Source organism: Equus asinus, chromosome 9 (assembly GCF_041296235.1).
Source record: "Equus asinus isolate D_3611 breed Donkey chromosome 9, EquAss-T2T_v2, whole genome shotgun sequence".
NCBI lineage: Eukaryota > Metazoa > Chordata > Mammalia > Perissodactyla > Equidae > Equus > Equus asinus.
In genome coordinates, this window is record NC_091798.1 from 27,062,599 (window position 1) to 27,076,384 (window position 13,786).

The 13,786-nt window shown below is 50.3% G+C and overlaps 1 protein-coding gene across 1 annotated transcript; it reads left to right on the plus strand.

Moving 5' to 3' along the window:
• The first annotated feature begins 412 nt into the window (after positions 1-412).
• Positions 413-7,480, plus strand: LOC106834914 (splicing regulatory glutamine/lysine-rich protein 1-like). Its single transcript, XM_070517176.1, has 5 exons — positions 413-537; positions 4,386-4,439; positions 5,306-5,406; positions 6,465-6,617; positions 7,284-7,480. The coding sequence occupies exons 2-5, from the start codon at positions 4,421-4,423 to the stop codon at positions 7,329-7,331; spliced, it is 321 nt and encodes a 106-aa protein (XP_070373277.1). The 5' UTR covers positions 413-537; positions 4,386-4,420; the 3' UTR covers positions 7,332-7,480.
• Positions 7,481-13,786: the final 6,306 nt, after the last annotated feature.

Sequence of the window (13,786 nt, forward strand, 5' to 3'; positions counted from 1 at the left end):
CTTTGTGAATAATGAGTTTGGCTTAGAGATTTAACCTAGAGAATGGGGGCAGGAAGGGACCTGGGATCTTCCATGAGCATTTGGAGGCCAAATGATATTCCTATGAACCCTGGGCTTCTCTTAAGGCTCATTTTTGCTGCATCCCAACAGAACATGTGCTTGCTCACATTTCTATTCCCAAATGCCCGTAATACATCAGTTCTTGCCTGGACAAATCATCAATACAGTAAAAATAGCTGACTTCTGGTCAGTGCTTGTCGATGCAGGCAAAGTCAGATGGTGTAACCACCTTCCATTTGGAAAGAACTTCCACATAGTTCCACCCCCATTTTTAGGTGGGGCACCTGAGGTCTGGAGGAGTCAAGAGGAGTGTCCAAAGTCACTCAGCTTTAGGTGGCTCTGCTGAAATGTGCTCCCTGTGGGTTTTTTTTTAGGCCCTCAGCTTCCTCGAGACACTGGAATCTCGCATAGTCTGATGAAACCCTCGTGCTAGTGGATCAAGCAAGCACCTCTCAGCGGATGGAAGAGTATTTCAAGGTGTGAGGGCTTTCCTAATCCCCTCCCAACCCCCAGGCGGGCTCCACCTTCTCCATCAGGCGAGATGCTGACCCTGTCGTGACAGTCGTGGCTGTGGTTGGAGGGCAGCAGGAGCTACTGCTCTGGAGGGGCTCCCCACTTGTGCAGTCACCTGATTTCCTGCAGTGCAGTGTTAAGTTCACAGGCCCTAGGGTCAAATCGATCTGGGTTCAAATTATGCCTAAGCTACTTCCAGTGGTGTTACCTTGGGCAACGTACCCTCTAAGCCCAAATTCCTCTGCTGTGAAATGGCATAAAATGAGCACATTCCTTATAGGGAAGTTTTGGACTTATCCAGGCTGGCTACTTAATTTTCAGGTTCCAGTACAAAACAGAAATATGGAGTTCCTTGTGCAAAGAAGCAAAAATAAAGGTTTTTACCGTCTTCCACAGTCCTTCTCTTGGCCTGTCATGGTGTTTTTTATTTGCTATTGAAAGTTGTACTCCCTCAGGCACAGGTGAGCCCCCACCCCAAGACTAAGTGAACTGGGCCGTGCGAGAGCCGAGGCTCCAACCCCCAGCACGTTTCACTGTCCCATCTGACTTTGCTTATGCAAGCTAAATTCAAAGATAAAATTATTAAGCTTTTCAAGATGGTGACCACAGAGCATTGAACTCTAAAGTGTAGGCCCTTCTGAGGGTGGGCCTTCTGTGATTGTACCGGTTGCACCCCTGTGAAGCTGGACTGAATGTGCTTGTAAGCCTTTAGCATCGTCTCTGGCCCAGAGTAAGGGCTCAGTGACTGGTCAGTGGAGAGAGGCCCGGCTTTGTTGACAGGTCAACTTAGGAATCCCATAGCTCAAGCCTTCACTTGAACTCTGCATCTGCAGCCTGGCTCAAGGGAGGGTCAGGAAAGGTGTTATAATCACCTTCATACAATTGGAGAAACTAAGGCCAGAGAGGAGCTAGAGCTTGGCTATGTTCACCCTGGAGTTAGTGATAGAGGCAGAAGCAAACAGTGATCTCTAGGCTCTCAGTCAGTGCCAAGCATCTCAAGTTCAGTGCCCACTCTGGGCCTCCTTAGGTCACCTGGGGATTGTGAGTGGCAGCAGCTCCTGTCAGGGAACCAACCCCTCCCAAGGCCCTTACATAGCTTTCCAAACCCTGCTCACTGCCAGCCTCCTCAAGAAAGACTTCCCTACCCAGGACCTCCCCATGGAAGTTTTTCTTTTATATGTACATTTGCCCAAAAGTCAATCATATGGAATATAGTTTTATTACTTGTGCTTTTTATGTTACCAAACATTATGAGCATATTTCTGGCTTATTAAATATTTTTTAACCTTATTTATAATATCTCCATAAAATCCCATTTTCAGGAAGCTCCATAATTTATTTGACCAATCCCCCTTTGGTAGACACTCAGGTTGTTTCCGATTATCTTTCAGTTACTGAAAGGCAATGTATCAGCTTCTAAACTGGGGATAATCATAGTATATGGCTCATAGGTTATTGTGAGAATTAAATAAGTTAATATGAAAATAACACTTAGGAAATGAAACAAGTACTAGACATGTGTTAGCTAATATTATTCTGTCAGCTCTGTTATTTTGGTAATGCTAGAGGTGATACCATGTTACACACATCTTTGAACATGTAAGTGATTATAAGGTGCATTACTGGGGCTGAGGGGAGAGCATGTTCAAGGCTGGCACAGAATGTGTCCGTAGTGTATGGAGGGTGTGCCTGAAGCTGACAAAGATCAAGGCTGGGGGCGGAGAGGAACAGGATGGCGTTGAGCCCCAGGCTTCGGCTGGAAACATTTGTTATGATTTCACTGTGATGCCTGAGGACATTTGGACAACCAGTTTGTCCACTTAAGGGCTGAAAGCAGGAAGAGAAGAGAGTACAAAACCTTAAAGAGGGCCCCAGAAAGCCTCTGCTAGGCCAGCACAGACAGAGCAGTTTGCCCTCCAGCTCCAGAAACGTGAGTGGATATTTTTCTCTGTTCTTGTTCTTAGTTCTTGCTACAACTAAGGAGTTCAGGTCTTCCACAAAAGGGAGTTGCGATGAAATCGGATTGGGACCATTGAGTCTTAAATAGCCAGGGATCTGCATATTAGGCTGTCACTTCAGGTCAGGACTGGGCAGAGGAGCAGGGAGCATTAATAGCTGCCTTTGTGGTCCCCCTGTCCCCTAGCATCTCCTCTGCCAACTGTCTTCCATCATGGAGTTGTGACTTTCTAACATAAAAGTAATTTGTCTTTAGGATGCCCTCCATACAACACAAATACTCAGGGGAGATAAGTATTTCACAGAATGATAGAATCATGGAATTTCAGAGCTGAAGGGGAACAAATTCTATTCAGTATTCTTCCAGAGCAGAAATCCTCAAACATTTGAGTCAGAATTCTACATTAGAATCACGTGGGGGCTTCTTAAAATGGTGGCCTCCTGGGCCCACACTCGGAGTCTGATTCAGTAGGTCTTGTGGGTCCCCAGAATATGCCCCTTTAAGAATCCTCCCCAGGTCATTCATGCTGATGCAGGTGGGCTATGCTTTGAGGAAGCCTGTTGTATAATATCCATAGCAGGTTGGTTGCCTGTACTGTTGAGGAGCTCACCGCTTCAGGAGGCAGCCTATTCCATTTCAGAACAGCTCTGACTTTACGAAAGTTCTTCCTTATGTGCAGCTGGAATCTGCCTCTGTATGAATTCCACCCGCTGGTCCTGATTCTATCCACCATGGCCATGCAGAGGAAGTTCAATTCCTCCAGCCTCCAATAGGCAGAGGGACTTGAGAATTATGCAACTGTGAGAATTACGCAACCTTTCAAAGGTGCGTTGGAAGGGAGCACCTACGTCTCTGAGTTGGCTGGGCCTTTAGAAACTCATTTCCTTTCTCTCTGGGTTGGATGCCTCCTTCCAAATCCAGGAGAGTGGTCCCCAAATCAGAGGGCAGAGTCCCTGGGGAAGAGGAAAGGAGTCCTTGGGCAAGTGAAGGGTCTGTGAAAACTGGTTCCTATGATCAGAGGATGGCAGGGGGCTGAGCAGATGCCTGGCCAGACATCGTGGTGGTGAGTTCCAGGACCTGGATTCCAGCCGCCGTTCTACCTCTAACCCTCCAACAGATTCTGAGCAAGTCCCTGCCCCCTTGGGCTTCAGTTTTCACCTCTAACAACCATCCTTTCTGGTCTTCCCATTCTGAAATCCCATTTTTAAAGCCTGGCTCTCTCTGACCTGCCTCCTCTTTGCTTCTCTGGCAAGTTTTCTGGAGAGGGTGGCAGGAGAGGAGGTGTCCATGTTCTTAGGAAAAAATCCTGAGCCCAAGGCTGAGGAGGAGCACAGTTGCTCACCCAGCAGAGCAGCTCTTGTTGCAGTGGGGCGGGGAGGGAGTCATGAAGAGTGGCGGGTAGGCCTCACAGTCCTCACCTCTGCTCTGAAGCAAGGTGGCTAGGACTGAATCCGTGACGCCTGTGCTCCCCAGGCTGGAGGCACCCTCCCTGTGACGGGCTCTGTCTGAGAGGGGAGCCCTTCAGGTTTGTGGGCTCTTTGAGGCCAAGGCCTTGCTGAGGGAGACAGAGAACAGGACTACAAGGAGGGCCTGTGGATTGTCAAAGGGTCCTTATTCTGCAGCCCATCCTGGGTCTCCACCTTACTCGTCTCCTTCTTTTGTCAGGATGTATCTCAGATTTGAGGCAAAGGACACTGTGAGCACTGACTCCCTGTGGGTTCTTGGAAAATTTTTCTCAGCAACCTGGGCATCCATTTCCTCATCTGTCTAAAGGGCTAACAATGTCCATAAACACAGTCTGTAAACTGTAACATGCCTGGAAGACGCCAGCTGCTGTTATTCTGTTTGTTCTCAGGTTAGTGTTCACAGAAGTAAGAAATCTCAGTCAAGATGGATTCTGTCCTAAAGTGTGAGTTCCTGAGTTCCTGCTTACATGGGATGTTTTTCTGTATCTTGGGCAAGTCTTGAGGGGGCTGTGACTTGGGGAATGGTGGAAAAAGGGGCCAGCTCAGCAGGGAACTCTCCACAGAGTCACCAGAGGTCTGGATTAGGATTTACAGGAAAAAAAAAAAAGTCTTTAGGAAATCTGAAGCCACAGACCAAAAATACTGGGGTCAGAGGCCATGCCATGAGCAGAAATGGCCACTCACTTACTTCTGTGAGTTGTTAAAGTTTGAATGGACGAGCTCATGTGTGCCATTTGCACATACATCGTACACGGACACTCAGTTGTCATTACATACACCGGGCACACATGCATCCCTTCTCACAGTCCACAGGTGCCCAAAAGGCTGACCCCAGCCTGCGCAGGCCATGGCAGAGGCTCCAGGTCTTTCCTGGGGAAGGGCTTACCTATGGGGCCACCAATTAATGTTTATGGGGGAGCTGGGATGTTTCCCTCATCAATTGTCACGCCCCGCTTGGTTGGGAAAGGACCCTGGATGGGAGGAAGCATTCCCAGATTCTAGCTCCACTATGATACCACTTTCCTTGTATGTTTTTAGAGATGCCGCTTTCCTTCTCTGGATCTCCATTTCCCTCTCTGTAAAATGGGTCCACAATCCCTTCCCTACCCACTTCTGAAAATGGCAGTAGGGCTCAAAGGGAATAACACATGTGAAGGTGCTTTGAGAAAGCTGAAAAAATTGTACATGTGCAGACAGGAGGCGGGGGAGGGGAGGAGATGGTTTGGGGGGAAGCAGACCCTGAGGCTCTCAGGTCACTGTCAAGCCAGCCTCTCACCTGAGTGTGTTGTCTCTTTACCACCCCCTCCAGGGTTTGGCAAAGATGATGACAAAGAGAAGGAGCAGCAGAAAGAGAAGGGGAAGCTGCAGAGTAAGCCATGTGAGGAGCAGCAGAAGAAGGTGGAGCAGATGGTGAGGCTCTGGTACCCCTGTACCCCTGGAAGAAATGAGGCTTGCCTGAGGCACAGCCACCAGCTCATATGGAGACTCTCTCTGGGGTGACTATGCTGTCCAGGGTTGAGCTGCTCCTGGCAGGCAGATGTCAGGTCCTCGGATGAGGAGGAACTTTCTCCACTCAGGGATAACAGGACCTAGGGATGAAGCTGCTGGCCAACTGTGAATGGCTTCGGTGGTTTGTGAATGGACAAATCAGTATTAAATGGCCATATGAGTGGATCAAAACCCACCTATATAAATTGCTAAGTAGGACTGAGAGGTCCGGGAAAAGGGACTGTGGGCTTCAGAGGGCAGTGGTGATTTAGAGGACGCTGTTCTTGTCCTAGACTGAGGAGCTCTTCTCCTGATTCCTCTCCAGCCTCACCTTAGCTGGTCAGGGGAACGGTTCCAGCTCCATCTAAGAGTCATTTGTCTAAGTCTTATGTCTAAGCAGCAGCATTCCCAAATAACATCTCTTTTTCCCCTGGAAATTTACTTTCCGCACAAACTTCCCTTTGAAGCTTGTGAAGAAGCAGATTAACTGATATAGCTGCCTTCTGCCTCCGGCAGCTCTTGGAGAAGTTGTAAAGTAGGAAAAGTTAGATGCCACCCCATCATTTTTCTCTGGTTGCTTCTCCCTCCTCTCTCCTCCCCTGTAGCCTCTCAGTGCCCAGGGACTCTCTTCTTCCTTCCACCCTTACCATGCTCTCTGGAAACAATCTGATAGCAGCCATTCATAGTTTAAGGTCAGAGACTTCTGGAAGCTGGTATCAAAATTTGGAGTAAAATCTGCATCTCTCTCTTGCAGCGTCCTCTGCTGGTCTTTTCTGCCCTAACTTGTATTTTTTCCCTATCACTGCTCCTCAGTGCACCTCCCCATAAGGACTCATCTTGTTGGGTGCCTTGTGCATATTCCACACCTAGCTGAGGATCTGGAGGAGAGGGGAGACCCCCTGAAGGCAGGAGCGGCTCCAGACACTGTGGGAGAACCTGGCCCAGCCCCAGGAGCCCACAATGACCTCACGTCTCCCCAGCAGGAGGACAAAGGCAGCGAGAGTGACAGCAGCAGCAGCGAAGAGGAGCCAGCACAAGTTCCAAAAAGAGGCACCAGACTGTGGTCTTGGACTCGCAGCACGCCAAGAGCACCAGGGAAACCGAGTCCTGAAGTGGGAAGGGACTTGTCAGAGGTCATGTTGAGAGAGCAGAGCGGGGTTGGTCCCCAGAGCTGCTAAATCCCAGGGCAGACATGACCTCATTGGGGAGGCTCTCACTGAAGGCTGGGTGTCACCCCAGGGTGGCCAGAGGGAGTGCCCAGTGTCAGACAGGTGTCAGAGCAGGGCCAGACCTCAGACCAGGGTCTCTTGACTCCTAGCACAGTGCTCCCTCCACTGCCCTAAGCAGCCTGAGTTCCCAGCCTTGAGCTGGGCTTTATGGAGGAGACAAGGGGAGAAGGTGCCACCTCCATCTCCAGAAGGGAGCCCGGGTCTCTCTGGAGAAGCCTCTATTCCTGCAAAGCAGAGCTGTAGAATTCTGTGTGGGAAGGGAGGGATTGGCGTGGGCTGTGGGGAGATGGAAAGTTCTCTGGCTGTGTCCTGAAAAATCTATGGGAGAGGGCCAGAGGCAGGGAGGGAGGAGGGCGTTGCACCTGGAGTGGAGAGAGAAATGAAACAGCAGGGAATGGCGATTGAACTCTGGAGAAATTCAGGGTCTGAAGAAGCCGAGTCTGAGGGGAGAGCTTGGGACCCCCACGACCTCCCTAGGGGCTCCCATGTGCTCTGGCCATGCAGCCCCTGCCACTTCCCTCTCCCTCGTCTCTTTGGCAAGGTCTGACTTTTCTTCTCCTTGTCATACAGAACCAGGAGATGATCACCAAGAAAAAGAAGAAGAAATGCTTCAATTAACCGCAGGAGCGGCTGATATGGGAGCCTGGAGCAAGAGCACAGGAGAGATTGGAGAAAGGGCAGTCAGGGGAGAGGGAGTGAAGGAGGAATGTTACAGAATGAAACTGTCCACGTACGCTAGTCTAGCCTTTTGTGTTATCATTTCATTTAGGTTATTATTATTATTTTTTTGGTGAGGAAGATTGACCCTGAGCTAACATCTGTGCCCATGTTCCTCTGTTTTGTATGTGGGATGTCGCCACAGCATGGCTTGACAAGTGGTGTGTAGGTCTGCACCTGGGATTCAAACCTGCAAACCCTGGGCTGCTGAGGTGGAGCCTGCGAACTTAACTGCTGCACCACTGGGCCGGCCCCCCATTTAGGTCATTTTTGACACAAGTGTCCTAGCAACAACACAACTCTCATATTTTTTGAGCACCTGCTATCTCACAGTCATGGTGCTCAGAGCTCTTCTCAATCAGTCAGTGTAATCCCTCAGACAACCCATTAGGTCTGTAGGATCATCCTTCTAAACTAGAAAACAGGTCTGGAGCACTTAAGAGACTTGCCCAAAGTCAGCACGGCAGTGGGGGTGGGTGGTGGGGAGGAGAGCGTCAACCCTGAGTATTTGACCATATTACCCATCCACACGTGAAACACAAGAAAGCCCCGAGCCCATCATGTGAAGGCTCACTGTGTCTCCCTCAGGGCCCTCCCAGCCCCCACCAACCTAACGCAAAGGAGCTACAACTAGATCAGAGCATCATGGGACGAACTCAGCTTGACCAGAATCCTGTGGCATATGCAGGGAGGAGAGTGGGGTGGAAGGACGCTTGCAGGCCCCAGGGGCAGGAGAGGAGCTTGGTTCCCAGCCCTGCCAATGAGCCAATGGGAGACCTCCAGCACATCTCTTACTGCCTTGCTGCTTAGTTTTTGCACCTGTAGCTTCAGAAATAAAAACGACGGAAGTAAAACTGTTTCGGTTTCCAGGGCTTTTGGAGCCATCTTCTGGTCAGTCATGATCACTGCAGCTTTTTTGCAGCGTTGCCATCCACCTTGGACGCAAGGTAATTTTGAGGCTTCTAGGAAACTTCTGGTGGCTGTGGGGGTTGAGGCTGGGGTGGGGCAGAACCAGAGCTGACCAGGGAATTGCTGTGGTCTCTGGGTCGCATGGCTCTCTGCTGCTAGTGGCTGGATGGAGACTCAGGGAGGCAGCCAGTGGAGGAGAAGCCCCAAATGTGAGAGTAGGACAGGACTAGGAAACCATGGAGTCTAGCCCCACCAAAGTACGGAAGGGGAAGCTGAGCCCTGGGGGGAAGGAGGGACTTGCTCCAGGCCACACACATAGCTTCCAGCTGTCCTGACACTCAAATCCACTGGCCTCCCCTTGGCCTAACTGCCTCCCCTTTCTCCAAGTTTTCCATCCCAGCTGGTCACATGTCTCCACCCTCCTGAGACAGAGCCAGCACACTGCTCTGTCCACTTGCTGCAGTGACACCCCACCTTCTCCTGGTCCCGGTTCCTGCCCTGCCCAGGGGGTGTGGTCCCTCCACCTCTCCAGGCCAGGCTTCCCTGGAGGAACGGGGATGTGAAAAGAAAAGGGAGGTGGAGACCTGTATTTTCCTCCAGCTCTGCCTCTCTTCCAGCCTAGCCTCGGTTTCCCCATCCGATACACAACCAACCAGCCCCACAAGATGACTGAGAAGATTAAATGGATAGTTGGTGTGAAAGCGCATTGCGAATTCTTGGGCCCTCTATTAAAGTATTAAATTTCCAGGTGTCTGGGTCCTCCCCAAGCCACATAGTCATCTCAGGTGCTAATTGAGACCCATTAGCCCACAGACCATGGGACCTCAGAAGAGGGAGATGCGTGGAGAGCTGCAGTAATTTGATAGGCGTCAGTGAGGGGGCAGTACTTCATCTTCCAGCCCTGACTGGGGAGGACCTGAGGTGGCCATCCTTCTAATCTTCTGGCTTCAGAATCTGGGGCCTCCAGCAGAGACTAGGGTTGAACTCCCTCCTCCTTCCAAGATCCTACTCATTTCGGGAAGATGAGTGAGTCCAAGTCCAAGAGAGTATCTTGGAGGCACTCCCATTGATCCAGAATCCAGCCTTTAAAAGCCCAGGAGCTGTAACAGGAGGGGCAGAGTTGGCCATAGTGTCTTCCCTTCCCCTGTCTGGACACAACATCCATGGCCTCTAGTTTAAATGAGTGAGGCCCAGAGAAGCAGCTTGAGGAAGAGGCTGAAACCTTTCCCTGTTTGGGTCTTGAGCTCCCAGTATAGTCTTGATTCTGTTTGACCTTCAGAGTGTTGAGAAACAGGAGGCAAGAAGGGATGGTGGAGGCCATCCAGAGCAGCCCTGCCTTTCTTGTGTGCTTCCAAAGGTGGGGAGATCACTACCTTTCCTGGGAAGCCCAGATCCTCCTAAGACAGCTCTAACCCTTTGAAAAGTCCAACTCACCGTTTCCAGAGGGTGGTTCTGGGACCACTTGCATCACAGTCACTGGGGTGACTTGCTGAATCAGACCATCTGGGACGGGCCTGGGACTCTGCGTCTACAGCAACCTCTGCAGGTGAGGCACCCTGAACTTTGGGAACCATTTGTCCCCCTCTGTTGCATCGGGAATGACAGCCCCTGACTCTCACCCCCTGCCTTGGAGACAGTTCTACCAGCTGTTGCTGACAGCATGTGGTTTTCTGTTTCTCAATATTCTCCTTTGTCACTTTCCATGTTCTTTCTTTTTCCTGGTCTCCATGCCTGTTTTGTAAATACAACATTATAGAATTTGGGGGCTAGAAGTGTTCTTAACAGAACACCTTATCCGACTCTTCATCTTACAGATGGGGTATTTGAGACTGAGAGAGGGGAATGTCTTGCCCCAGGTCACACGGTTGTCCCATGGGAGCTAATAGGAGACTCAATCCCACGCCTCCTAATGAGTGTTCTTTCCACCGTGCAGTCCTGTCCTGCTTCAAAGCTGCATTGTAGGGTGAATGCCCAGCCCAGACCCCTACTTAGATGAAACCATCATGGTGTGGTCACATGACTCTCCCTGGCCCAAACTGATTGCACTAGGAGTGGTCATCTGACCTTTGAGTTGGGCCAGTCAGATTTTCTCTTCAAAGAGAGTTGTCGCTGAGGGTCACTGATGCTTTTGAGCCCTGGGGCTAAGAGGTCAAGCAGACTCTAGGGTTGGGGTGGTGATTTGTGTACCGTGTATGCTGAGGACCAGGCAGAGAAAGACAACCTGCGAACAGAAACATGCCAGATGTGCGAGATTGTACAATGAGAGAGAGAGAGAGACTGAGGGTGAAAGAGGTTGGAGTAAAGATCAGAAAGAGATAAAGACACACACACACACACACAGAAAACACACACACATACATATAAGGAGATGGAGAGAGACAGAAAGATACAAACAGAGAGAGACAGTGGGAGAGACTGGAATAGGGATTAGAGAAAGAGAGAGAAATAGAGATGGAGAGAGATGTTTAGAGAGACAGAGATAATGAACGAGGAAAAGTCAGAGACACGGAGCAGAGCCCCTGCCCTGGTACTCAGTATTTTTCTAGTTTTTCCCGAGGCTCCGCTGTCCTCCCCACCCTTGCCTTCTCTGAGATATCCCTGAATCTACCGCCAACCACCTTTACACTTGAGCGAGCCTCAGTGGGTTTCTGCCTCTTGGAAAGACACGATTCTCAACCAACCCGGCCCTGGAGGGGGCTTTGGGGAGGGGGTGGGGGGCTCAAAGATCTGCCTGTCAGCAAATGTTGCAAGCTGGGGAAGCAAACACTCCATTCTGCTCAACAGACCGCCTGTCACCTCTCGTTACCTCTGGGACCTGGAGATGACTCTATTCCCCTGCAGATGTCCACAGGGCTGCCAGCTCCCGGGGGTTGGCTGGTTTCTTGTTGCCAGCGGTCTTCCTGGGAGCAGACTCCCCACTCTTCTGGAGCCGAGTTAATGAGGCTCAGGCTGTGCTCATTGGCACCTCCAGGCCTGTGTTCCCTTGATGCTCTTCCCTTCCCGGGACTTCCCCTGCCATCCTCTCTGCTCAGGCCAAGCCTCTCTCACCTTTCCTTTCCCTCAGGAAGCCTTCCTAATGACCAACCCTGCAGTGCACACAAATCCTTCCCTTCCCAAACTTTCTTAGTACCTATTGTCTCTCTTTTGTCCTTTAGTGCAGATTGCTCCATAATTATGTCACCTAAAGGGCTATTATACTAAGTTATAAGCCCATCAAGCTTACCATGTGAGCGGAAAAGGAAATCACTAGATTTGTATTGTTTCAGATAATAAGTGCTGTTCATAACATACAATGTTATTTGGCTGCTGTGAATCTTCCAGCTGCTGTTCTAAGCACTCATCAAATAACTCATTTGATCCTCACCGTGTGTACACAACAGGAACCCAGGGCACGGAAAAGTTAATTCACGCGCTAAAAATCATGTCTCTAGTCCGTGACAGAGAGCAAGGGAGATATCATGGCAGATTCCTCCCAAGTCCTACTTTGTTGGCCAGTGCCTTAAAGTCCACCCATGGACTTTTGTCCTTTTATCTTAAGGCTATAATTCCTATAAAATACAGATTTTTGGGGGCAGAAGGAGCGCTGAGGAAGAATGAAATGAAGGGAAGATTTCACAGACCATGATAAATTACCTCTTTGACAGCCAGAACAGCCGAATAACCTGCATGCTCCCAAATTCTGAGTGCATCCTATGGGATACTAGTTCCTTGGGATGTTGAATAGATTTTACTAAAAGAAAAAATGTCAATTAAGTGACAACATGGATGGAGCTTGAGGGTATTATGCTGAGTGAAATAAGTCAGAGGGAGAAAGGCAAATACCATGTGATCTCACTCGTAAGTAGAAGATAAAAACGACAAACCCCCCCCCCCCCAAAACACATAGCATTGGAGATTGGACTGGTGGTTACCATTGGGGAAGGAGGGAGGGGGGAGGGCAAAAGGGGTGATTAGGGTCACATGTGAGGGGTTGCACTATAATTAGTGTTCGGGTGGTGAACATGATGTAATGTATACAGAATTCGAAATGATGTACATCCGAAAAAAATAAAAATTAAAAAAAAAAAAGTGTGAGAAGCACTAGGTTAAACTGTTGTCTTTGCAGCATGACTTCTTGGAGCCATGACAGAGCTGGGGGGCATGCGGGTCTATAAGAAGGGGAGAAATGTGCTGTATTCATAAAACAAATTTGGCCACGCGCTCTCTGATTACAGCTCACCTCTCAAAACTAGACTTTCATGGACCCTTCTTTGAGAAACGCTGCCTGAACCCACTGGATCACCACGTCACCTCTGCCCACAGTCGCTCAGTGTTTTTAGTGTTTCCTGTGGACACGACTGGCTGCCCTACATTTGCATTTGGTGGCCTTGCCTGCCGAGTGGTTTCTCAGGTAGCCAAGAAGGACTGACTCAAACTACCCACATTCTTCTTCTGCCAGGACTTCAGGACGTCCTGTCACAAACCGGCAGCATTTATAGGATCAGAACCATGACCAATGGCCCTTCCTGTCCTTGCTTGACCTCACTCATTCTCTCACTCACTCACTTATTCTTTTAGAAAATGTTTTTAGTCCCTCCAAGGTGCTAGAGCCTGGAGGGACCCCTGGGGGAATCAGCACCTACCCGTGGCCTGGGGTCTGTTTGGGTGAGTCAGGTGGACACCACGGACAGGGAAGGGACAATGGATGGTGGGACTGCAGAGAAGGGAGAGCTCACTTCCAGCTGCGGGATGGGGGGAGGGGATATTCTGCAAAGCCACCTAGGGAAGGTCCTCTCAGAGCTGGGCCTGGAAGGGTGACAAGAGGTGACAGGTGGAGCTTGTGGCCACCAGTGGGCAGAACTGTTGGGGGAAGCAGCAGGTCAGCCCCTGGCAGGTGCCTTGACCCCCTATGGCCCCCTCTGGCTGTGGAGAGTGGTGGAGCTGGCAGCAGCTGCTGAGATCGGGGCTCCTTGACCATGAGGATCCCAGGTGGGAGGCGCCCTCCTGAGTGCTCCTCCTCCATGACTAACCCTCAGCAAACCTGGGAGCCAGGAAGCATTTGTGTCTGGGACTCCAGGGGGCAGGGGCTGTGTTTGTCTTGTTCTCACGTACCCCCAACACCTGCAGAAGGACCCACAGACTTCGCTGAGTGAATGGATGCTCACTCCCGCCCCCGAGCCCCTTTCACCCCACTGTGCTTTCTGTTTATTCAGGGCCTTGTTCTGGCACCTCCCCATGAATTGACTGAAGAGTGAGCCACCCCAGAAACGGTTTTATTTTCACATGGAGCTCTTGAAGAGCAAAAAGTCTTGAAGGTTTGCAAGCGAGTTTTCACAGAATCAAGAGTCTCGGAACATCAGAGTCGAAGGAGCACTGGGCAGGCACACTGGTGTCCAGAATGGTGGCAGGTCCGGCACTGGGACAGACAAACGGCCAGGCCCGGAGGGAGCCTTCTATGTAAATATTTC